This window comes from Lonchura striata, chromosome 2, assembly GCF_050655825.1.
Source record: "Lonchura striata isolate lonStrDom1 chromosome 2, ASM5065582v1, whole genome shotgun sequence".
NCBI lineage: Eukaryota > Metazoa > Chordata > Aves > Passeriformes > Estrildidae > Lonchura > Lonchura striata.
This window is the reverse complement of record NC_140704.1, coordinates 55,482,500-55,510,139: the sequence shown is the minus strand read 5'-3', so window position 1 is coordinate 55,510,139 and position 27,640 is coordinate 55,482,500. Positions and strand designations below refer to the sequence as shown.

The following is a 27,640-nucleotide window of genomic DNA, read 5'->3' as shown; positions in this document are numbered from 1 at the left end:
TTGATGAATATGTAAGTTCTCCACTAACAACTTCTTAGTCATGCTACTGTGAGCTGAAAAGTAGGGATAAATAGATATCTATGTAAGAAAAACATTATTTATATCTCATCCTTTGAAGAAAAATGAGAGTGAAAGGGAGGGAGGGAGGGAAACTCAAACCAATAAAATAATCTCCAAGAATTACATTTTGCAAGAGAAACAAGGAAAAGTAACTAAATATTTTTCTTCTGACCATTACAGTGTTGTTAAGACCATCTGAAAATACACATACAGCCATTTTAAAAGGAATATCACTAACTATGTAGAAATCCATCTTTGCAGAACATCTTTATTTTCCACTATATATTAATTTTTAACATCTCTTTAACTAATTTTCTAACTGAAAGGGTTTTCAAAATTTCTGAGAAATCATGAGAAGTGTTTTGCAGGTTTTCCTGGCCAAATGTAGACCCTTAGAAGCCTACTTGAAAGAGTCTTCTTTGTCAGGATTTCAAATTAAATTTTACAGACTCAATACACCTAGAAAATATATAGGAATAGCTTTCAGTCTCCCAAGCCTTTACCCAACTGAAATGAGAACTCCAAAATTCTTGAAATCCACCCATCACTAGTGAAAATGTATTATTATACACAGTTACAATATATACAGCAAAATGCTTTTAATCTTGACATCACAGAAGCCAGGTCAGTGATGTTAACTACTGAAAATACAGTTTAGTGAAATGAATAAATATGGTCAGCTGGCAGTGGTTCAATATATCTGGACAGGCAAGGCAATTGTGCTTCTGATAGCATTTTTTGAAATATGTTTTAAAGGCCATAATCAGGCAATTGCTACAAAAATAATTACATTGATTGAAAATGTTGCTGTGTCTCAAAAGTACCATCCCCACATTTGAGCAAGCAGAAATAATGGCATATTAAGTCCTTATCTGGTTTAGGGGCAAAACATCTGTCTTGGCTTGATCATTTACTGCAGGCTGCTCAAACCAGGCTGAAGAATATTGCAATGGTTTAGGTGCACAGAGCTCATAGCCAATGTTCTGGCAAATTAGCTGCACAAAACCTGGCCTAGAGAACATGGCAAATGCAGGTATGGCAGTACATATCAGTGAGCACTAAGGATGCTACGTCTCCTGATTACAAGGCACAAGAGCAGACACAGTGCTCTGCAGCCCATACTATTGACATTGCACCTGCTGTTAACCTTGCCAGCAAGTGGCAGCAACATGGTGCAGTGGTTGCTTGGCTGTGGTATAAGACAATCTTAAGAAACTAGTATGGACACTAAAAGTAACAAAAAACCCAGTGTGCTCTCTTCCTGGGATAGTTTATGTTGTCATTGTAACTTTTTTGCTTTTTCAACCTAACCAAGTTCTTGTCCATCTCAATGCAGCAAGACATTAAATTAGAAGAGCTAACTAGGTAATTTTAGATAGCTTAGTTCAGGTTGTGATGCAATGTATGTAATCTCTCTGCATCACTACTTCTACTGTTATTTCTACTGTTGGTGTGATTATACTCCTTTTTGTGTTTTAGCTGAACTTCTGTCTCCCTGCCCTGTGAGTATTTAGTACCTCCCAAAAATAGCAATAGTAAAAACTTAAAAGCGAGCATGGTCTTTGTCAATGCAATTATAACTAAACATAATTTTCCCTTTGTCTTTTAAATTAAATTGATGAAATGTACATAGTCATTGATCTTAAATTACTGTTAACTCACAAAATCAGAGGAAGAAGAGAATATTCACCATAAGCCTTAGTTATGTCTATGTTATTAAATTATCTTTGCTAGTCAGCCTATTATTTTGTGCTCTGAGTCCTTTCTCTTCCTGCCTTTCCTTTCATTCTTATCTGCTTTCCCTGAGAGTTAGTTATATATCTGATTAAACGGTAATTAGTGACTTCAGTGGGGCTCCATGTGTGTAACTGAGAATAGAATTTTGCCTAAAGAACTTTTAAAATCAAATATGTAATAATTAAAGGAAACTGAAGTGGTGTATGGTTTTTAATATATGACCTAAAAATCCAAGTAACTGACAGAAAGCTTTCTGAAGAAAAAAAAAATAAAAAGAAAAGAAAAATCTTTTCTAAGCATGTGAAGCAAGGGGAAGAAAGGGCACAACACATATTGTGTTTGGTAGGATAAATATGGAAGGACCAATTAAATATGGTCCTTCCATATTTAATTTTAATTTGATAAAAACAGATATGTAGATATTAAAAAGAAAGTTAAAAAAAGTCTAGTACAGAACTACATCTTTACATTTAATATAAAATTAAACTCAGAGTTTCATAATTGCTTTTCTTTTTTTCAATTAAACCTTACAGCATATTCATCATACAATTATTTTTACTGCAATGTTTAGGTAGTATGATTCTTATCATTTAAGCAACTGCAGAGGGTTGGGAAAAGAGACATGACCTGCCTGGCTTCTGGAAAGACATCTGAAAAGATGTCTTTATTTAGTTAGCTGTTTGACAGGTAGCCAGCTGCCTGCAAGTTGAATTCCTGTGCTGCTTGGGAGGCCATTGCAGGTGTCACCTGATAAAGCCCACAGAGAAAGAGCAGAGGACAGAAACCAAAGTGGGCAGCGGGTGCACCAAGTTGCAGCCATGGCTGTGGCACTCCTCATGCTCTGTGGCCCTGACCAAATGCCTGTTTTTCTGTCCCAGAGTGGCTCTGCAATAAGGTGCTGATAGCCACCTGTCAGCAGTCCCAGAGCTTTATCCCTGCTAAGTGAATGGGAGTAGTGGGGAATTGCATCTAGGTAGATACATACTGAAAAGGAGGGACAAAGATCTTCCCAGCCTTACTGTGGTCTTGATATCTCTTACAGAGGCTTTTCTTTTTCTTAGGGTAGAAAAGGATGGAAGTTTGTTGTTAAATATATTTATGTGAAAGTGTGATTTGGTAAGTCTTTCTTGTACACTGTACAGTGACATACCAATAATTTACCAAAGATAAATCACACAGCAAACATGCCAGCAGTCAGTTGTGGAGATAACTGCATGAGCTTTGGCTTTCCAAACCATGAGTCCAGAGAAACTACAATAAATTATGTAGAGTAGAATTTCTGACTTCTTGTTTGAAGAAGAGGTGTTGCTTTCTGTAGAAAAAAATCAAAATTTTATCAAACGGATAAAAGTCTTTAAGTTGCATATTGTATTATCATTCAATTAAATTAGTTTTGTGCAAATATGGACAAAGCACACTGAATTCACAAAGGTGGGAGTATACTTTACACAATTTGTTGGAGCAAGAGCTGATCTCTAGTGCTGCTGCCTCTAAGCAGTAGTATTTAAATTTTACCTTAGGAGAATCTCATGGTTAAAGGCCCTATGTGGATTAATAAAGTATGTTCAGTTCCTGTGTTTCATATGTAAGGGACAAAATATTTGAAATCTCATAATTTGCATGCTTCTGTTTTCTAGCTGAGGCTCAGTTCTGATCAGAAGTGTTTTTCCATATACTGTATGAGATACATACTAATTAGGATAACACACCTGCCATTTTCAGTTCTTTCATTTTATGAGCTTCCACATGACCTAGATCTGTGCACTTCCAGTCCAGAAGGCCAACCATGTCCTGGGCTGCATCCAAAGCAGCATGGCCAACAGGGCAAGGGATGGGATCCTGCCCTCTGCTCTGCTCTGGTGAGACCCCACCTGCAGTGCTGCATCCAGCTCTGGGGGCCCCAGCACAGGAAGGACATGGACCTACTGGAGCATATCCAGGGGAGGGCCATGAAGATGGTCAGAGGGCTGGAGCACCTCTCCTATAAAGACAGGCTGAGAGAGTTGGAGTTGTTCAGCCTGGAGAAGACTCTAGGAAGACCACAGAGGACCTTCGAGTACCTAAAAGGAGCCTGCAAGAAAGCTGGAGAGGGACTTTTCACAAGGGCATGAAGTCATAGGACAAGGGGTAATGGCTTCAGACTGAAAGAGGTTAGATTTAGATTGGATGTTAAGAAATCAGGAAGAAATTCTTTACTGTGACTGTGGTGAGACACTTGAACAGGTTGCCCAGAGGACTTTTGGATGCCTCATCTCTGGAAGTTTCAGGGTTTGATGGGACTTTGAGCAACCTGGTCTAGTGAAAGGTGTCCCTGCCCACAGCAGGGCTGTTGGAACTAGATGATCTTTAATGTCACTTCCAGCTCAAATTGTTCTATCATTCTATATGGAAATCCGTCTTACTGTAACATAGCTTAAAGTATAAGGATATTACCTATTACATAGTTTCATATAGAGAAGTGTACACATTTCTTATTACCAAGGGATGAGGGTAGAAAAAAGGCTAAATGATTATGCTTGTTTCAATATTTCCTTGTAATGATTGGAATACAAATGCATATTTTAGTGCATTATAATCAGGAAATGAAATGAAAGGGATGAAAAATGAGATACCATTAGGATGGTGTCTTTCTAATGCTAAATCCAGTTAAGAACATAAAATGTGCAAACCCTGGAGAGAGAAGAGTTTAGATAAACATATAATTTCAAATATATACTTGCAATGATCTTGAAAGACTTATCTGTTAAAGTGAGTCCTGCCCCACAACATCAATAGAGGGTATATGGGGTCCTTAGTCTCCATACAATTCTTCTGTCAGAAAAATTCCTTGGTGATTTGTGAAATAGTCTCTATAAACATAATTCATTAGTCATTGCCAATAACAGTCATAAAGTCTAAAGAGGGCAAAAATAGTTAACTGTAATTGCTTTATTTTGGCTTAAACCAGTTAATTTTTGTGTATGTAAGGAACTCTGGATGAAGATCTGCTTATCTTGACAAAAGGGCACTGGTGCGCCTGAAACAAAGTATGTCCCACAGTAACAGAGTCTGGTTCAGAATATCACACTGAAGTTAATGTCTTGAGTCAAGCTATCTGACATCTTTCATTTCTTCTTTGTTGACAAAAGACTTACTGCAAGGGTGCTTCTGCTTAACCTTTCTTGCACTGACACTGTTCTTTAGTTAGATGGATTCCCCAGTGAAAATAAGGAATAATGAAAACATAAGTCAGCCTTTGCAACACAATCTGGGGGGAGCAACTAATTTCAGTGAAGGTAAATTTAAAAAAAAAGAAAAAAGAAAAAGAAGAAAAAAGAAAAATTTCTTTGACTGCGTTCTTACACTGTGAGATATGGAAAAGAATCACGGTCAGTAAGAACAAACATGCTGGAACTGGAAGTCAGATTCTGTCAAATTTTGGATTAGTGCCATAACACCTGTATCAATTTTTTAACACCATTGTGGGTCCTGTCATTTTAGTTCTATTTCAGGAGATGAGTTGTTCTAGGAGTGTACTAATGCAATCCATTGTAGTAACTAGCACTGGACTTAAAAAAAATTTAGTCAAGTTCAGCAGATTTGGCTGGGTCCCCAATTACCTAGAAACTAGCATCACTTACCTTTCTCATTAAGCATATTTTTTTGGAAATAAAATTTGAAGTGAAAATCAATCTTCCTTTTTTTGACTAGGGAATTTTTACCCTAAAAAAGCTAAGAAACTGTTACTGAATGCTTTTCTAGCAATGGTATGATTCACTATTAACAGTCTTGGCACTGTGTAGTTTTTACACGCAAGACTGTTATTACCACCATCCATTTACAAAAACAAAACCCAAGAAAGGACCATGGATCCAATTTGTTAGCATTTATATGTTCAAAATTAACATGTCAAAGTCTGGAGACAATTTTAACTACGTTTAGTTCAGTGAAAAATACATAGAGAGATAAATAAACAGAGAAACAATCAAAAGAAAGTGAAAGCTAAGGTGTTCTTGAATACAGCTGTCAGAGAGCATGCTTATAAAGGTAAGAGTTCTGCCAAAATCCATTAGTGTTGCCCTGAGTAAAGTTTGAGAGACTCCAGGTTTAAATGGGAAAGTAATTTTAAGCAAGGAGGCACTTTGGTTCCTCAGAGGAGTCTGCTTTCAGGGCTTTCCAGAGCTGTGATGAAAATGAAACTGGACATTATAGATGGGGTTTTTTAGCTCAGTGTATGAATTTATTGCATTAAATAGAGAAACATTTGTGTTGGATTCACTCAGAGTTTGTATGCATTGGTGCAAAACCCCTGGGCATGCACTGTGAGAAGCAGCTTTGCTCCCAATGCTGCCTGTGCTCATTAACAGGTCTGTGGAGAGACTGTCATGTCTGTCATGTCCTGCATCTCAGGTGAATGGATGACCATTGTTATGCCTGCATGGCTTTTAACCCTGTGTTGGCACACAGCCATGTAGGAAAGTGTCCAGAATTAGCACCAAACTATTTAATCTGTGTCTAATCTTTTTTTTTTTTTTTTAACCTGAACTTTATCAGTAAGTACAGTGTTTACATCTAGATAAGTGCCCTTTTTCTCAGGCATGTCAAACTTTCTTGCTGATTGTTCCAGATATATTTGGTCTGCTGTCATTTCTGTGCTGGGAACAGTAATGACAGGCAGCCTGTGGAATGGGTAGAGAGGGTCACTTCTGAGGAATGGAGATAAACAAAGACTCCCTCTCTGACAAATGCTATATTAAGCCTGATCAAAAAAATAATGTATTTTCATTAAGGGTAGGCCAGATAAGGATGTAGGACCCTGTGCAATAGTCTTCTGTTGTACTCAAATGAAGGATCATTCACAATGGAATACTACCTAAGATATGGCATGAAGATAGAAAGAGGGTAAGATTTTTGCTAAAATGAAAATTTGGACTTGTATTTGCTATTTGAGGCCTAAGATTGGTAATAGAACAATAGATGTAAAAATATTTATTCTCTGAGAAGAAATACTAATAATTTGAAATGCCCATTTAAAGTAAATCAGAAAAAGTGTGCAATTATCAAATGGATAGCCTCAGCTCCAGCTTGTTTCAAATCTAGAGATCAAAATTAATTGAAGATAAATTAAATATATTAACCAATAGTAAAACATTCTGAGCCATTTTGGAAGGCAGACATAGGTTGCTTCTTACTGAGGGAAAAGGTAGGGGACTGAGGTAGAAGGTTTTGCTTTTATTTTTACCTTTTTTATTTTCTGTGATCGCATGCAAGTTTTATTTCAGCCAAAGGATCACAAGAGTAAGTCAGGTTGGAGGAGACCACAGTGAGTCACCTGGTCAAATCTCCCTGCTCAAGCAGGGTCATCCTAGAGCACATTGAACAGGATTGCATTCAGACATTCTGGAATATCTCTAGTGAGGGAGACTCCACAACTTCTCTGGGAAATCTGCTCCAGTGCTTGGTCATCTCATATTCATGTGGAACGTTTTGTGTATCTGTTTCTACCTGTTTCCTCTTGTCCTATGGAGCCTGGCTCCATCCTTTAGACACCCTTCCTCCAGATACTTAGGTCCCCTCTCAGTTGTCTTTCTCCAGACTAAACAATTCAGCTCTCTCAGCCTTTCCTGAGGTGCCCCAATCCCTGAATCATTTTTGTCACCCTCTGCTGGACCTGCTCCAGGAGCTCCATGCCTTTCTTGTACTGAGGAGCCCAAAACTGGACACAGCACTCCAGAAGTGGCCTCACCAGGGCTGAACAGAAGAGCAGGATCACCTCCCTCGAACTTCAGGCTATGCTCTTCCTAGAGTATGCCAGGATCCCATTGACCTCTTGGCCACAAGAACACACTGCGGGCTCAAGGACAGTTTCTGTCCACCAGGACCCTAAGGTCCCTCTCTGCAGAGCTGCTTTCCAGCTCTCAGCCTAGTCCATGGGCTTAATCCTTCCTAGGTACTTTTGTTGAATATTACAAGGTTCTTATCTGCCCATCTCTTCAGCCTGTCAAGGTCCTCTCGAAGGGCTGCAGAGCATTCTGGGGTATTGGCCACTCCTTCCAGCTTTTTGTTTTATTCTTCATAAAAAAACTCAAAATCAAAACTGAAAACTCTGGTACTGAATAATATGTTGGGTCATCTCTGCCTGCCTACCCTTCCTTGAGAAACAGATACTATGACAAGTTTAGGTCTTTAAATAAAAATCAGCATAACATTCATAAATGCATAGGACATGAACAAAATGGTGAACAATGATATATTGATTATTAAATATTATCTATGAATAAGAAATTTTAAGCTTTCATGGACTGAATTCTTCATCTGATTAGGTGAATGGCACCATCTGGTGGATCTATCCTTTGGAAAATATTTCCTGGAAAGTGAAGTCATAACTTAGAGGCTGTTCCTCTATCATAAAACAGAATATTTTGCAAGAAGTACTAAAAGTTAAATAAGATGTGAAGAAATGTAACAGTTATTACAAACATAATTTTCACCATTGTTCATTTTGGAAAATTACCATTATATTTTGCACAATAAATGTCATGTGAGTAATAATGAGAACAAAGAAAATTAATCAAAAACAATTTATTGTTTACTTGAACTCTCTGTTCATAGCTATAAGCATCTATTAAAAAACCTATTCTATAATTCTGTGAAATCATGTTCAGAAAACATAGTAATGGAGTACAGGAAATTCAAATAATATATATATTCACGGAATTTTTGGGTGGATACAAATGCCTTCATTACATTGCAACTCAGTTGATTTGAGGATTTCTGTAGTAGTAGTTCTTGCTTTTCAAATACAATGACAATCACTGGTAAATGCATTCTGTTAGTTACCAGCAGCATTGGAAATCTGAGTTATCCAGCCAGTTGTACCCATGCAGGTAACACATGGGAATTTTTGACAACAGCAAACACTGGCACCTTCTGCCCACGGTACTTGCCCTGCTACATTGCATTACTTGTAACTTATCTGGTAACTGGATGAACTGGATGCACTCCCAGACCTTGTTTCTGCCAAAGAGTATGCAGTCCATTGGATCCCCTTATTGTGCATGGTTGTCCATGAGAAGAACATTTCAGAAACATGTCATCTTCATTTGTAGTGAAGAGGAAAATATTGCAGTTGACTTCTCAAAAAATTTGCAATTATCCTAAGTAAACAAATAATATTCAAGTCAATGTAAAATAATAAGTAAAACCGAGCAGAGTCCTTCTTTGTATAGCCACAACCATCATCTGAGTGATCATCATCATAAGAGTTTTCAGTGAGAAATTCTTAGAATTACTAAAGGACAGTAATTTTCAGCTGCAAAATTCAGTTACCATTGGGAACCCTAGTAGTCCCAAGCATGTAATAGAAACATATTGAAAGTGACAAAGGAAAATTAATTAGACATTTTTACAAAATGGTCAAAGAGCGCATTCCTTCATTCAGTGTAGCCTTCACATGCCTACTGAATTTTAAGAAAATAAGACTGTATTCTGCATTATATTTAGTTGCAATAAAAAAGAAATGAATGAATGTTTTCCCCACAGTCTTCCTATACATGTATCCTCAACTAATCTCCTTTAGCATGAATTGCTATTAGTTTTCTTATTTTTTAAACTTTTGATGATTAAAAAAGAAAAATCACATAGGTCTTCAGAGTAAGAAAAATTAATAAATTAAACCCCAGTAAAATCATAAGTGGCCTGATACTGCTTCAATTTCTTATTAAGATGTCCATATTGTTTACTTAGTATATTGTTTTCAATATCTTTACATGAAGCCTGTTGTTGACACTAGGTACAATGGAGCCAGGAAAAACCTGGTTGTGATTTATTTCTTTTGCAATACATTTCCAGAAAATACAATGTCACAATTATTAATCCCATAATTGATTAAAAAGACTGAAATGTGTCAAAAATAGTTATTTTGAATATAATTTGACTTTATAAAATAAAATGGAAAAGAATATGAAAACAAGAGAAGTAGGCTGGTTAGAACTGAAGAATGAAAAATAACTGAATGTGCTGCATCCAGAAGCATAGTTTAGCATAGTTTTGTGGGAAGGAGACACTATAAAACAGCTTTTTTTTTTTTTTTTTTTTTTTTGCAGAGACAAATCTAGGGAAAACAAGCTGCCTCAGGAACATTTTATCCAGCTAGACCTGGGGGCAAGGTTCAAGAGGGGAAGACCCAGAGGAGAAAGAAACAGGAGTACAAGGGAGATGGCTGTATAACAGGCACAGTAGGGTACATGTCAGGAGAAACAGGGAGGATAAGCAAATGTAAATAACTATGGGAAACTGCAGTTTAGACTGGATGAATTTCCTGTGTGGCACACTAGATGGAGGCTATGGGAATGGGAATAGGAAAATGGCTGGAAATTGTAAAAGGTATGAGTTTTATCAGCAGCCAAGGAGAAGAGCTGCAGTCAGTCGAGGTGAAGTATCACCATTCTCTAAAGAAAGATTACTTCTAGCAGCTGAATGGATGACTTGGCAATTTTATTGGTTTGGATTGATTTTGCTTTTAGATGGTAACTCGTCCTACGACTAGAAGCCTTAATAAATTTGAGAGAAAAATTGAGATACTACTTTCAGATGCTGGGAGTTGGAGTACCTCAATGTGCCTTTGCAGATACCTGTGCTCTTCATCTAAAGGTTTCCAGAGTTGTAGAAAAATTAAAGAACAAAACTGACCAACCAACCAAACGAAATAAAAAAACCCAACAAAACTGATCTAAACTAATCAATTAAGCAAACAAACAAAAAAACCCCAAGAAAACCACAAAAAACCCACATACAAACATATAAAAAGTTATTCTTCTGCAGGAATAAGAGACTATTCAATTGGACTGAAGTATCATTGTATGATCTCATTTGTTGTAGAACTATACCAGTTAATAAACCAAAAATGAATGCTAAAGACAACTGTTGTTTTATGCCTGAGGCTTGCTACTAATTTTACCCCTGTTGAATAATTTGGATCTCATTTCAGGGATCAGTTAAATTGACAAATGTGATTGTGGCTCTTGGGGAAGAAAATTATGTCAAAAATGTTTATATTTGGGAAATAAATTATAATTTATTAAAAGCTGGGGTTTTTTTGTCTCCTCTAGCATCTGTAACACATAGGTTGAAGCACATTTCTAAAAAATTTTGAAATTTTTCTGAGCCAATTTCTAGTGAATTAGGTAAAACTTTGGCTACCATGCTTTTGTAAGTGCTAAAATCTTTAAATTGATCTAGTAAGTTAGAGAAATGTAATAAGAAACATAAGATTATAAATCTTTTTTGTGAAGATGTTAATATCTTTTTGCAAAGGAAAAGAAAAATATTTTGGATTTCTTGTGTTTATCTGAGATAGGTGACACGAGGTTTTGTATTTTAAGTGTTCCTACAGAGTTAAATCACATACTATGGATTCAGAATGCACTGTCAGTCAGTGATTTGAAGAAAAGAATGCTTGAAGAATCATTCAGACAATGCTTTGAGTCAGTATTTCCACCAGAAAGCCTTCTCAAAACCAACTTATAGCTCACAAAGTCAATTATGAAAATTTAATTTCTATCCATTTTCTCTGGATAATTATCCTGATGGGAATTTCTCTGGATTATTAACCTGATGGGAAACATCTGGTTTTATCTAGACTGACGGAGCTAGATAGATTTCGAATTTCAAAACACCAGGAGTATGTAAATGCATGCTCCTTTGCTATCTAAGGTAATGACAAGTTTGTTGTTAATTTTAGGATGAACAAGATCTCAGCCTTCCCAAACAGGACTTTAAAATAGGAACTGCCACATAAAATGAGCTGATATAGTCTTAATTGGCTAAAAGATAAGGATAATAATTACACTTTTCCAGAAGATGCATTTTTTGGACTAGCTTTGAGAACAATTTCTTTGATCATCCATGGAGAAACATGAACTGTTGGGGATGGAGGGCTGGACTTAGCTCTGGCACACAGGGAAGTGTGGCACATAGATGAATACGGCCTTTAATGTTATCTGGAATAACCCCAGGACCACTGTCTGGCTTTTCATCTAATCTGGCATCTTTCCAGTTAGAAGCTTTGCAGCCACAACCCACACAGTCAGTATAACACAGACTATCCCATGAGGGTTCAGGCTTATTTTTAAATAACAAATGAATTAAAATTTAATCGATAAATGAACACTGCCCATATTTTGGGATGGGCAGGTACATTAACTTTTAGAGTGTTGAGATTGAGTCTCAAGTGTCTGAAGTTAAACAGTAAAAAACTTCAGTACCCACAATTAGGGTGCACTGATGAAAACAATATCAATTTTAAAATAGATAAGTCTTAGAGTTATTGTCTTTTCTAAACAGAGGAGATGGGGGTTTTGTCCCATACTTCAAACCTCCTTCTTTTCCATATTCTCCATCATATTTCTTACTTGCCACAACATTTCCTTGAATCTCTCTTAGGAGGTTAAAACTGAGTTACAAAAGGCAAGAATGCTTTTTTTTAAATTTTGTGTCAAGATTTTGTGTGAAGAGTTCACTCACTGAAAAGCTCAGATTTCCATTGATCAGGAGTGCTCATAAAAGAAGAAACTTAGATGCAACAAAATGAAAGAAAGTGTAATATTTCATGAGTCTGGAAGATGTTTTAGGAAACAGGTGTATACTCTTGTGGATTATTAAATTAAATATATAAGTATATAAGCAATCCCATGTACAAAATTTTCCAGAAAGATGCGCAGCACAAATTTTGAACTTCCTCAGGCAAAAAAAATCATCTGAACCAAGAACTCCCACAGCTTATGTGAGTGTCACTCCTAGTTGAACCCTGGAAACAGAAGCTTTCTTGCTCTTGCCTGTTCACCATGCTCAAAACTGAAATGCTTTTCATGGACTGACAAGCATTATGCTAACTTAAAATCACATTTTTGCTTCAGGTTTTTTGTTTGTTCCAAAAGCCACACTGTCTTTCAGTTTTTAACAAATTGACCAAAATCAGTATTGGGTAATTGCACAGCCACAGGATGCAAGATGCTTTCTTTCTTCTATCATAACATATCTTCTCTCATAAAATATTGTTCAAAATAAGCAATACTGTTATTCTGTCAGGTCTTGAGTTTGTTATTTGACTGCTTCTTGACTTTAGTACATAATGCTTTAAAAGATATGAATTAGAGGGATTTGAAAAATAAGATGTGATGCTTCATGTCTTACTTTGGGATGGTGTGGTGTTCTGCATAATGCTACATTTTCAAATTATGTATGTTATTATGTCATGATCAATGATGTAACAGAAGACATTTATATTACTATCACACTACAGACCACCAGAAGTCACTGCACATTAAACTGTCTTAGAACAGTATCTACCACTGAGGGTCTGAAGGTTCCTGTTATCATTTTATCATAGAGAACCAAAGAAACAGTAAGATATTTTGTTGAGTAACAGTCTAGTATTGAAATAAGAACAGGACCAGATCTCTGTTACCATCTTCTGCTTCAGTCTTTCCTCATGCTGAGAAAAACTCTATATGCATTATCCTGAAATTGAGCTGTGCTTAGTAAGGCAGAAAAAATGAAAATCATGTTTCTGTGACCTTTTGGCAAAGAACATCTTCCCAGCTATGCCTGGGAAGTGCATTCCTCCGGTGAAACACTGACATTTTCTTTGGCTCAGTGGACTTTTCCTAACAAAACTGGATATAAATCCCCACTCTGGCAGTACACAGTCCAGAAATTTGCCTGCTGAGAAGGATGCTTGAGGTTTACTAGGACTGTAGTATCAAAGCATTATATTAATGCAAAATATGAAGTAAATGCAAGATTTGATTTAACAGTCAGATCAACAAAATATCAGACTGGTGCACTAGAAGGTTTTTTAATGATTTTATGAAAAAAAAAATCAAAACCTAAATCACAGGAAAAGGCGGGAGTTGTCACACTAATATAAAATATTTGAGACAGGAGAGTCATGCTTAGTTTTAAGTGTGTATATTTAAAACTTCCTTATGTGTATTATGACCCTATGGTTTGAATTCTGTCTCTCTCCTAATCATTAAAATGTTCTCTTTTCAGTGCCATGTAATTGGCCAAATATGTGTAGTCGTATCATGATAGCATTTTTTATACTCAGTTAAAACTTTATAGATTTTTGTTAATTAAGTTGCAACTGTTCCTGATGTGAAATAATAATGATACTTATGTAATGCTATAGTATCTAAAGGCTCTGAAAAGGATGTGATGTCATACTAGGCAGTAGCATGATGCAATAGAAATAGAGCTGTGTGATGGAACAGTGTGTGATGAGAATTTGGCATCCAGAGTATTTGAAACCCTCATGGTTTCAAATAAGATTTTATCAGCTACCTATTAACAGTAGCATTGCGTCAAGTGCACACCTACCTTCCATTTTAGCTTTAATCCAAAATAATCCAGTTCACACGCTGAAGAAGTACACAGAGGGCAAGGGAAAGATCTGCTCCAATAGTGCACTCCTGAACTAAATTAAAGCACTTCCATCATAGCCATAAGAACAAGGATACAGTAGTTCTCTGAAGGGAGAGAAGTCTGTTTATGCAGTACAGGTCATCAAAAAGCTAGGGCAGAGGGAACCTCAGATTCACTTAATGCATTTCCATGAGGATCACCACATATATGTCGTTCCTAACGGATGTCTGATCTGCTCCCAAAAACTTCCAAAGATAGTGACAGTACAATCCCTCTAGTAAAAGAACAAAGTAGAATTAATTATGTGCTTACTATTAACATGAGGGCTCTATTTAAAGTCTGTCCACTCTTAATCTTAATGCCTGCATGTTTTTCTGTTGCCAGTTATTTGTTCCCACTCTCAAGAGTATCTGTTGCAAGGATGATTCTACTGCATATTCAAAGTCCACCAACTCTTTTGAATTTTTAAGAAAATATGAAGCTGACCTGAGTTTGTACCTTTATAAGTCACTGGGTCATTCCTACAACAGGGATGGGGTTTCTGAGAGGGAGCACAAAGCTCAGAGGAGAAAAGGAGTTACCACAGTCAGCTCTGTTTAAGCTCTCTCTGTTCATCCATCACAAACCTCTGACTCCCTTCAGTTCCTTGTACTGTTCTTGTAGAAAGGGAAATTAGATCATTAGCTCTGTTTTAGGAATAATTTGTCCAGTTATTGTGGTGAAAGGTAAGACGTGTTTGGAAATTGTATGTTTCATAGTGTAAATCAGTCACGGGTAGGAATCAGACCAGGACTTACACAGAGGCTTATTATCCTGAGTGTTTTCAGATGCTGGATTTCTTCCCCCTTTTTTTTCTTAAATACCATTTGTGATGGAGGATGTGCCTGATGTCACCTAAAGTAACAATCCCCCTTTTGCCATTTCTCTTATTCTTGCAAATGAGTTTGCATGAGAGGAACCTCTTGCCAAGGCTGAGGATATCCATGTTGTTCCATGTTCTGAAGCCCCTATAGTCATACTCCTATGGTGACTATGTGGGGTCACTGTCTCCTCTCACCACAGAAGGCTAGCGTTGTTGAATATTGATGTAGAGAGCTGTGTAGAATAGTACTGACATTATGAATTAAGTCACTGAATGTATCAGATTACATTTTAAATTTTAATGAAAATGTATAGGGTAAAATTTTATTAATTCTTCAATACTTTGGTCTTCAAGTAGAAGGAAAGTCTTCAAAGCATTATTCTGATTAAATAATCAAAGTTACCAACTTTCACAGAGAATCTCATTGCATACTTGGTTGTATAGAAGTCACTGATGTATTCTGATGTTCTTTTTGTTTGCTATCATGACTCTGCCTAATCCAAGATTGCCCTAAGCAAATTTGTAGATTTTGAGTAGAAAAAATATGGTAAATATGAAAAAAAAGAGGAAAAAATGTTCATGAAGATAGCTCTGCATCTTTCTTGAGGGATTTAACAACAATATTTGAAGTAGGTAGGAAGAAATGTGATACAGGCAATGCAGACTTTAGAAGTGCTCAGTCATCAACATCTACAAATGTCTTTTTATTGAAATGTTACCACATAAGTATATAATTCCATTACCAATTTTTGAGCCTAAGTGCATGACTTCAAATATAACTGGGAAAATGGCTTTGATAAACTTCTTCATTTCATTCAAAATTTAAAATATTTTTTTCACCAAATACTGGTGTAGAAATTAACTTTGCTTAGCTAAATATACCTGGGTGAACAAAGAATTAAATTATTTCTAAACAGGTCCAATATCTGGTAAAAAATATTGAAACAACTCAGCCTCCATATAGCATTAGAACATCTACTGAGATTCAAAACCAGGTCTCTTTAGCTGACATTCACTGTGAATGACATTTATTTCCCAGTAATTTTTTTCTTGTATCCCTGTAAAGCTCAAGTTTTCTTATTACTACATTCTGAATAAATCATTTGACATTTGAAGAACTGATGTGTGAAACTCCAGCTCATGAAAACTTCAAACCATAAAATAGTGGAAGTAACATTGTGACTTGTTTTCTCCTGAGTTCTTTATGTGATGGCCACCATTTTTGGCATACTTTATTTTGGGGGCAAGAGGGCTTGAAGGCTGTCAGGAGAAGTGTCACAATTTCAAGTTCTTTGTCACATATTAAGAATCTGGAGCTCTTCCATGAGAAAAGCGAATGCTTAAAAATTCTTTATCTAATACTTTTTTATCTGGCATGAGAAGAATCTATATTGTTGAAAGGGCAGCTGATATTAAGAATTCCTGTCCAGGTAAATATCATAGTAACCATCAGGTTGCATCAGCTTGGAATCAGATCCAGTGTATCACTTTCCTCGCTCAAATTGAACTTGATACTTAGTATTGTCTTTAAACATTTGAGTCTTAAAAAATATTTTAATTGCACAGAAACAATTTTACAGATTAATAAATTAATAGCAACTCTTTGTGCTGTTATTCTAGGATTGACTCATTTTTCTTCAAGCCTTTAAGATTTCAGTGCATTGAGTAGGGCTAAAATTCATTATTTTGCTATTCCATTGAAGAAGGTATTTCCCACAACACATCCAATTTCCAATGGTGTTTTTGGAGCACCAAAAATGCTATGTCTCTGGTTGTGACATAGCATTTGATATCGTAAAGGCCTTAATACAACTTAAACTATGTCTCTGAAAAACATAATCTAAGGCAGGGAAAGCATGTTTTTATCAGCACAGAAACATCTACAGTGGGAGATTTGCCAGCACAACAATCATGATTAGAGAGTGTACTGGTTATTTTTATTTCACCTACCCTAGCCATGAAGGTGTACTGGTACACTTAAGTCCCTGTTGAGTCATAGCCTGAAAACTAATCAAGTTGTCAAGATGATAAAAGCAGAAGTCAAAGCTAATTTTTTTCTATTTGCTAAATTTCATTTATATATAAAAGAAGAACTTCTGTCATATTGCTTCAAGGAAAACAATCTTGAAAACAGCAACGAAAAATCATTCTCAAGAGGTATATTTATCAAACAGATATATATTAAGCTTAGTATTTGCTAATTGGCTCCTCTGCCATTCTCCTTGTGCATCATTTCCAGCAGTTACTTTACCAGGCTGCTCCTTTATGTGCATATTGAGTTTACCCTATTAGCTGCTATTGCAAGCTCCTAATTTTCTTCACAAGTGTAACCTCTGTAAACATTATCACAGCCTTGAGACCGTGTAAGCCGCTGTCTTTATAAATAAATGAATAGCCTAAATTAATAAAAATAAATAAATTAAATAAATATTCAGTGAATAACAGGCATTATTAGCTTAGCCACTAAGTTGCTTAACTCTGGCTGACCCCAACAGATGATGGTATCAAAAAAAAAAAAAAAAGAAAAAAAGAAAGGGAAAAGAAAATAATTGCTTAGCTGATTTCTATGTTAAATAATTAGCTAAAAGTGCCACAGCAGGTTTCCCCTGTTTTCTGTCATCATCCATGAGGGAGACAGGGATGACCATCAGGAAAAAAAAAAAAGCTAGCTTCAATACTCCCTGGATTGTTGCCAATATAAGTTAACTGTTATTCTAGACACGCTTGAAATATGCTTGATTATACACTAAATGCTGAGATTTGCAACAGCTGCTTTTAGCTACCAGCACAGCAAAACTATTAGCAAAAGGCTGCCATTCTTCATCAATTACAAAAGGGAATGGCAGTATTGCTTTTGTGGCCATGGCTGCTTCTGATAGCTGAAAGAAATATATATGTTCAGGGTGATGTCTGGAATGCAAAACAGGAATAAAGTGTGCTTCCCTGATTGTGTCTAGTGTTCAAGATATTGATGGAGCCAGCAAGCTTGTGTTATTATCGGGGCTGCACAGCCATGAATACATAAACTGGAAACTGACTTTTCCAAGTAAAATATGTCTTCTTCATATTACTTTTGTGGGAGTCAGCGTCCAGAGTATATATTCAAAACTTATTACTGGTAATTTTTCTATAGAAGATAAGCCCCAAAATGACAATGTCAGCATCTCTCTTTACAAATGCACGTATCCTCTGAGCACCGGAGTTTTGCTGAAACTACTAGTGGCAGGTCAGGGGAATATTTACTGAGACACGAACTCTCCTGATCTGAATTGCAATGTAGTGCTGCAGTGAGCCATAAATTCACTTTTTTTTTCCTTAAACTTAAAAAAAAACCCAAACCACAACTATGAAATGTGTTGATTAGATTTTTGCTTGAATTCTGATAAGAAGATGGATGCTGTTTGGGTTGCCATGGTGCTATTTTTGGAATTGTTTAGAAAGAATATTGCACAAAGTAGTTAGTTTCTATGCCAGCAGCTGTGCTCTTCCTTCACCCTTCCCATAAAAAAATATTTTCACAATTATCTAATTTCTTTCAAAAGTACTACATAATGCATGTAGAAGGGGAGAGGTTATGCAGCAAGATGATGACAGTTCTTTTGACTGTACAAGGAAATCATATCTTTACTCACCATGAAGTAGATGAAACTACCTTTAGTAGTCCATTACAAAAAGTAATTCCATGAAAATTCACATACAATGTCACATACTCATTTCCTACTAACAAAAGACAGGAAAAAGGTGAACAAAAACAAACAAACAAAAAATTTAAAAAAAAAAAAGGCAAAATCAGAGCACTTAATTTCAAAGAAGAAGAGTTGAGGCAGGAATCTGCTAGACAGGATCACCAAAGCAGTGATATCTTTGTTACTGGAGAAATTCAAAACCTGTTAGGATAAGGGCTTGAGTCACCTGCTTTGACTGAATCTCTGATCACTGTTGAGTGGGGAGAGGCTCCAGCCAGAGCCCATGGAACACTTCAAGTCCTTAATTATCATTTCAGCATCCCTTCCTTTCTCAATTAACCTTTAAAACTTACTGCTCCCATCCAGCCTTCTCTTACCTCTTCAAAGGCTCAAAGCAGGCCACACTCACATCCTGTGTAAAACAACACACTGCTACCACTTAACTGAATTTTGGCATTTGTAACCAAACTTAATAGGATTTGCAGGCATAGTGTAAGCTATTCTTAACAAGAAAATGCATAACATATCAGCATTTCCTTTCTAGTTTGTCTTGCAATTCTGTTGACTGTGCATTATTTTTTTCAGAAATTGTGTCTAAATAAGTCTGCTGTGTTATTCTCATAGCATTGAATCATCTCATTTTCTTTTGCAATGAAATAGCCATTTTATCTAGTCCCAGCTGAGTTTTGTGTATTCTTTGTCATGCTCTTCTGGTCAACAAACTAAACATAAAAAATTCAGATCTCCTGCTTGATTACTTTGAATGACAGAAATAGCTCCACAGAGAGCAAGATATCCCACCCCAACTACACTTTGGTGATGGTAAAATTTGCTTCCAGGTTGAAATAATAAAAAGGGTCAATATTTTAGTGTTTTAGAAGTTAAAAAAAACCAGAAAAGATAATCAATTAATCAAAAAATCTGTTTCAAAATTTGGGACAGTCTAAAATAATTTTTTAAACAAATTTTATTACATTCATACGCAATTTGAAAATCTCAAACTGGGTATTAGAATATTTTTAAATTTCTTTGTAGTACACCTTGCATGAGAAGAGAATCCATAAATATTGGTCTTCTTTCAAAGATTCTTTTTATTTTAGCAAAATAACATTTTTACCAGTGAGAGACTGTCAGAAAAAAAAAAAGGTAATTGTTCTAGAGGTCAAATCAATAATTCATAAACATTTCTGTTATGGTCTAAACTCAGCTGTCCTACAGTTCCTTACAGTTATTCTGATATAAGCAACAAGGCTTTTTTATTAGCGCTCTTTCTGTCACTTTTGCCAACAAGTAATAGATCTTCGGCTCCATTCTATTAGCACTTATTGATGAGTCTCCTTTAGTTTTAGCTAGAGTAAAATTCAGGTGAGTATGCTTGCTGTGATTTATAGTATGTTAGCTTTCAATGCCACTGTATTTTTTCAAAGAAAACAAAATCTTTAAAATTCCATACCATTTCTTGAGCTGTGTGAATGGTTTGACATTATTTTTTTTCTTTCAAAAACATAAATAACTAAAGCACGTAATTCATTTTTCTGCATTTTATAATGCCTTACATCAAATATGTGTTTATGCACATGAAAAATTTAAAATATATTTAAGTGTTGACTGTCATATAAGGTATTTTCCTAAAAAGAAACCTTGTATCTTTTTTGTTCATTTCACTACTCTATGTAGTAATGTAAGTATATATTTTAATTGAAATGTCATGAACTATAGTTAATGGGATCCTTCCTCACTACATTTGTGCATTAAAGATTTACAGCTATAGTGCCCTGCATTATTGCCTGGAAAAATATAATTTAGAGTCTACTTTTAAAAATACATTGGTTTCATGCTTTGCAATAAAATAGAAAGCTTGTTTGATACAAAGAGCAAAGCTTAATAATACTGAAAGGATAAGAAAAATTCAGAAAACCCATTTAGAACATTAAGTATGCATTTAAATAAGTAAATGACTGGAGGCATATAAAAAATACAAACCAACATGCCAGATCTCTCATAAAAATATAAACTTTATATATTATCTGTTAGTTTAAAATATCTGACAGATGGATTAATACAGTGGAAAATGCTGTCAATGTGAAATGGATTATTTTTCATATTCAGTGCCAGCTATTTATCAGACTCTGTATGTCTCCCTTAAAAAACTTAGTTTGTAAATCAACTTTTCATCCTCCTTTTGTATAATAAAGTTGGACTACCTGGAGCATGTACCTAGGAATATGTACACAACTAATCAGTATGTGTAGGAATCATCAAGCACCTCAGTCAGTGACAGAATTTTCAGGCACTTTGATGGCCAGTGTCTGCTTTCTTCACATTGCATCATCACATTTTTGAGGGAGAAGATATAGATATGGATTCAGCTGTGGTGTTTATTTTCACTCATTCACTTATTATTTGCTAACTTATTCTTTTCTTTCTTTTAGTTGATTTTAATGAAACTTGCTGTCAGCTTGAGAACATGATGGGCCAATTGACTGTAAAAAAGTGATTGCTTATCAAATAGCACTTATATTTTTGTGTTTTCCTCGAGAGACAGAATACCACTTGGAATAGCTTTTCATTCTCTATTGCTCAAAAAACCATAACAGGAGAAGTCAGATGCTGCTATCATGCAGCAAGTGTTTTTACAATGCTAGTACCAAACCTCTCAGTACCACTGTCAGTCATCAGTGATGTATGACAAGATTATATGGGCCAGGAACTAAAAAATTATCCTTCAAAGTTAACCTTTGCTGTTACTTTCCTGCTGAAGTCATAGGACCTTTCACGTGGAACATCTCTCAGTGAAGTACTCCCAGAATTAAACTTTGACAAGTCTATTGAGGTTAATTTCCAATTCTGAACATTTTTTAAAACTTGTTGGATTTCATTGCAGAAAAGTAGCATTCTTGAAGCTCTTGCTTTTTTTTTTTTTCCCATGACCATTCTTGAAAAAATGCCAAATGACCTTCAAATGTACAATTCTGCTTAAACCAGGAATGGTGGAGATAACAGACATCACTGTGTTCTTTCTCATGTAGGCAATCTTCACTCCAAATCAGCACTGCAAATTCCAACATTGAATTGCACAGAAGATCATAGGAACCAATTCTTCAAAGCCAACGGGAAAGCCTAACAATGTGGCTGTTTGTTTTGTTGCATAATATAGTTTGAAAACTACTTTAATTATGAGGCAGTGAGGAAATGCAAATAAATAGATTAGTAAACAGCAGGAGGAAAAAGACATTTCTGTGGACTTTTGCCATTTGCAGTGAATTTTCTGCTTTCATGTGCATTTCTTTTGCTCCATTGGTCCATTTAAATGTAAACACTGCACTAGGTCTGGTCTATAGTTATGGCTGAAAACAAAGTGACAAGGAATACTTCCTCCACAGTATTTCTAATTCTTACTGTATTGTAAGGGCAAGGGTGCTTAAGTCTGGATTTTATGGATTTTAAAGATAACTACCTGAACTAAACACCTAATTTCATTCTACAGTAAGAATATGAATTCCAACTTTAGGAGACTGCAGTGTAGTTCTTTAATGTACTTAGAGCTTGGTTCACTTGATCTTATGGAAGATTTAGGAGCTGATTGACCAAACACTTGTTTTAAAGGCAACTCCTGTATTTTACTTTCATGGTTGTCTATTTTTTTTCACAAAATTATGGGCTACAATCCTTTTTCAAAATTTAATATTGAGTTTTCCCAAACCTCCATTCTGTATGTGTTATGTAAAAGGTTTTTGCAAAAAAATAATAAACTATTTATAAGTGTCTTCTGATGGTTGATACCTTTCCCTTTCTTCCCCTTTATGCCTCAGCTATTACCTAGATGGCTGCTAGCATGGAACTGAAGAATTAACAGTTTTATTCTCACCTTTTTTCAGTGGAACAAGAATTGCAACAGAATCCACTAGCAACTGGACTAATATGTCTGAAATATCCCTAATCACTGCTATATGACAAAAATGTGATTACCTGTGTTTCTTTGCAGGAGCATATGTGCTTCAAGTTAAGGCGACAGATGCCGATGATCCCACTTATGGAAACAGTGCTAGAGTGGTTTACAGCATTCTTCAGGGGCAACCATATTTCTCCATTGATCCCAAGACAGGTAAATAGTTTACCATCAACAGTAGAAGATTTAAGCTTTGTTTTTTTTTGATCCATATAGGCAGTATCAATGAATAAATATGGACCTGGTTGATATGGCCGAAATCCAGGAGAGCAATTTTTCAACATGATTCAGTTTTGAGTATTGACTAACTTTTTATGAATTACAATGTGTTGTAGAAACAAAAGAAACATGCTCATCTAATCAGTACTGGAATATCTAAAATATGTCTACACTGAATTATTCTTTTTTCAATGCTTTACCATTTCCCTAAGATACAGCTTTGTCTTCAACATGTGTCCTTTTTTTTTTTTTTCTTCATGATTGAGTATTTTCACTTGGGTCTTCTGAGTATTTTTACTTCCTGAACATACAGTCAGAAATTCTCCAGTAATTATTGTTTTGTTATATTGTACTAATTTGAGACCGTGGAACAGCTAATCGTCTCCTTCCCTCTTTTCCTGGGGCATATTATCTTTGGGGTTTCTGGATGTGTAAGCAGAAAAAGATAATATGTTTAAAGAGACTGAAATATTTGGGAGGTTTGTAGACATGTTAATTTGGTATCTTGTCCTATATTTCTAAATGTCATTCTTTATTCTATATTTAGTAATTCAGTTGAGGAAGGAATAACATACATGGTGAATGACACACATTGTGGCATCCTGAGTGTGCTACAGGGAAAGCTATCCATATGCTCCTTTCAGCAAATAGTTTCACCTTCCAAAGTAGCTGTACTTGAATGTCAGATTCAGGGCCTTTAGCCCTAATGGTGGAACTTTGCAAGGCTGTGAGCACACCATCTCCAATGTACACATTCCTTTGTTCCATGCTCCATTTAGCAGGAGACCATATTGCAATTTGCAGTGAGCAATTTTACTTTTCAAACTGAAACAGGACTTCTTCAGGTGTCTGGGGAAAACAAGTAGTTGCCTTATACTTAATATTTCATTTCAGTTTTATAAAGAACGGGTATAAATTCAGTGGCAAGAAAAAGCTTTACTGGAGCCAAAATCACAGTTTTAGTACAAGTTTCGCAAGAAAATAAGAGTAGTTAGTGGAACATGAAAGAAGAACTATATTTCCCATGGCACTTTGAATGACTGTGTCACATGTTCTCACCTGTTACTCAGTAGTGAGTCAACCATAGGTGATGGCCTGGACCCTACAAGCCCTGGAATGTCATACAAACTTGGCTATTACATTAAATTAATTTCTCATGAGCTAAAAGGACACAGATGTAGAGGAAGATTGGTGAAACAGCAGCCCAGCATAGTTTAAAATCCTATACCAGAAAAAAAGCATGTAGATTCATGCTTCTACAAGCATTAGTAATATGCTGTAATGTGTCTTATATTAGGAAGTTCACATTATGAGAATTACTCATGGATCTAACAGTGACTTTAGAAGTAAACAGTACATTAATAACACTGCACAGGATGATGCTTAATGATTTGTTCTAAAAGATGTCCAGGGCAGTACTACAGATCTGCTCTTTCAAATTCTTTATTTTATAATTAAGAAGTTTATGCAGTAGTTTTTCACTGCAGTTTTACTGCCAGAAATCTGTCCTGAGTGCTTTTGGCAGGAAAGGGAAAGAAAGCCATTTAGGTACAATGACAAACTCAGAACTGCCAGCAGATGAATAAGCATATTTTATGTTGTTGTTGGCTTGTTTTGCCATCTCTTGCATTCCAGAAACAATTTTGAGACATAATCTTGTAGTTATTTAAAGAATTCAAGAACATCTATACTACATTTCTGCCCTGTGTTATGTTTCCAAAAGTGATGGTCTGCTTAGCTCTATTGAGGGATGAAGAGTAAGTGTTTAGTGATGCACCCCTGGAATACTCTTCTAGTTTTGAAGTAACTTGTCCTTGCAAAGTTCCGGGGTGATTGGCAGGGTCAAAGTAACTAAAAGTCTGAAAGTATTTCTCCTTCACAACTTTTTCACTTCCCAGTAGATTTGGCTTGTCCAGGAGTACAGCTGCATACTCAGTGACTAAAAGTTCCACAGCAGAAGTTTATTTGGTTAAGAACCAAATCCTCTTTCTCTTTTTTTCTTTTGAAAGAAAGGTATCTCTTAACTGGTTTCATACCTGAGACATTGATTAAGACAGTGAATAGTTAATTTCTATTTATATTCACCCTGAAACAACTCCTTTCTAGATCAAAGACTTCTTTAAACAGAAGCCATTCCATACCAATAATCATCCTTCTCCTCAGGGTGAGAAAGTGCACACAGTATTCAGGAAGGCAGCTGATGTGAATGCATAGAGCTGTTTAATAACACTTCTGTTCTCTCTTCCTTCCCAAACAGTTGCAAACACTGTTTGTGGTTTTAGCTTCTACCACACAGATGTTGATATGTTTGTGGAAATTTCTGTTGCTAGCTCAAGATCCCATTGCAAAGTAAAAAGAGAGAAACGACTGACCGTAACTTTATGTGTGAGATAAGGGTTGTGTTTGTCAAGCACACAATACATACTCCTTCCTCAAATCATTCGTAATAGGTGTTACACATTTACTCTGATATGAAACTGGTACACTTAAATAGTTTTTAACCTCTATGGATCAGGATGTCACAGCTACCCCTTTTACTCCTAATCTTTTTCCATCTTTTTGTTTGAGATAAGCAAACCATGTTGAAGTGGGAGATTTGGCTTTTATTGATATTTCAGGGAGGTTACATGCACTACAGTACCTTCTGGAGAGCAACTGTTTGAATGCCACATTCTAAGGCCTCAAATTTTATATGTCGGAGGTATTTTTAAATGCTATAAAATTTCTTTTCTGATTTTAATGTGAGGGTTTTTTTTTTAGAATGCAAACTTTTCTTAAAACAGATAACCACTCTTCTCTTTCCTCTGTATATTCTCTTTTCTTATGAAAATATTCATTTCCACCATGAAAATGTAATTTCCACCCTATTTTCTGATATGTTTTTGAGGTCAATATTCTTATTTATGGCTAGGTGTAACTAGGTTTTGTTAGACTTTGCATTCTAGTCCATCTTCTGACTTCAGTTATATTATTGAAATCCAAATTGGTATCAGCAGGAGTATTGATGTTAATATTTATGTAGGGGGTTTTTCTTGGAACCTGTGTTTTCTCTTCCACAAAAGTGAATGATCTCCTGCTGAATTATGGGTGAATAACTTTGGAAAGCAAATCTTCTACCCAAGTGCCATATATACTATTTTCAGTTTTCAGCAAACTCATGGAGACCATATTTTTATGCACATTTGATATTAATGAGATCTGAAAAGACAAAAAAGAAAATCAAAGTTATTAAATTCTGCAGTTGAAAAATATTGTAAAATCTTAAGGTAAAAGGATTTACAAAAACTCACAACACCATCAGATGCACATAAGACCTCTACATTTTAATAACCCTTTGATTTAAATTTAGATATTCTTTGTAATGCTGAAGTTGAAATACCAGCATTTGTAGCTCTTGCCTTCCAATGAATCCTTACTTCTACTTTAGTCTTCTACTTTGCTGGTAAGATAACTCTAATTCACATTTGTCCTGTTCATATGAACTGATTTTGAAAGAAATAATATTTCTCAGTATTTCATCTAGGCCTTTGAAATAGAGTAGGCAGAAAAAGGAAAATTACCCATGAATTTCTAGACATAAAAAATTATTTTCATAGATTTTTTTTTCTAATGATAAAGTTTTTTTCCCAGAAAAATATATAGAATGACCTTACACTTCCAAACAGGAATAAACAGTGGGTGATTTGGAACTTTATTACTGGAGTGATAGCCCATTCTTCATTTTCTGAAAAAAATGTGGACCTTTTCTGAGAAAGTCACTTAGTTGTACCCAGAGCACCTATATCAACCAGATAAACTGCATTTTCTCTTCACAATCTGCTGTGTGCTCATGCTCAGTTTTTTCTGTCATCTTTTTCTGTCATCGTTTTGAACTTCAGCAAAGCTTTTGACACCATCTCTCACAGGATCCTTCTGGACAAAATGTCCAGCACACAGCTGGGTAAACGCCACATCAAGTCATGGGGAGCCACTGGCTCACAGGTCAGGCACAAAGAGTTGATGTGAATGGGGTGACATCAGAGTGGTGAGTTGTGTCTAATGGGGTTCTGCAAGGATTCATCCTCAACACAGTGTTCTTCAACATCCTCGTAAATGACTTGAACAAAGGACTGCATGGAACACTGTATAAGTTTGCTTAATTGTGCAAAATTTAGAGGAGTTGTCAACTCTCTTGGGGACATGGTGGTCCTTCAGATTTTTGATAAAATAGAGAGCTGGGAAGTCACTGAACATATGAAGCTTAATAAAAACAAGTACGAGATTCTGTAGTCTATACCCTTGTTGTGTATAGACTGGGAAATGAGGGACTAGAAGGTAGCACTGTGGAAAGGAACATGGATGTCCTGGACAATGGCCAGTTGAATCTGAGTCATTGTGTCCCAGCAGCCAGGAGGGCCAGCCATGTCCTTGGGTGCATCAGGCACAGCATCGCCAACCGGGCAAGGGAGGGGATTGTCCTGCTCTTCTCTGCACTGAAGCAGACTCACCTAGAGTGCTGGGGGCAGTTTTGGGTGCCATGATATAAATGACACCTATGAGAGCTCTTAGAGAGCATTCAAAAGAAGGCCATGAAGATGGTAAAAGACCTTGAGGTGAAGCCATAGGAAGAGCAGCTGAGGTGAGTTCAGCCTGAAGAAGAGGAGACTGATGAGAAGTCTCATTGTGGTCTTTCAACATCCACATGAGTGGAAGACAAAGGGCAGGTACTGATCTCTTATCTCT

The 27,640-nt window shown here is 36.0% G+C and overlaps 1 protein-coding gene across 6 annotated transcripts in view; it reads left to right on the top strand.

The window, feature by feature from the left end:
• The window catches only part of CDH12 (cadherin 12), a 626,739-nt gene that overhangs the window by 534,616 nt on the left and 64,483 nt on the right, over window positions 1-27,640 (top strand). For all 6 annotated transcript variants that reach the window (XM_085570925.1, XM_021546438.4, XM_021546413.4 and 3 more), the window contains one exon: window positions 22,736-22,855. In XM_085570925.1, coding sequence (XP_085427051.1) covers window positions 22,736-22,855 — 120 coding nt within the window. The remainder of the gene's footprint in view (window positions 1-22,735; window positions 22,856-27,640) is intronic.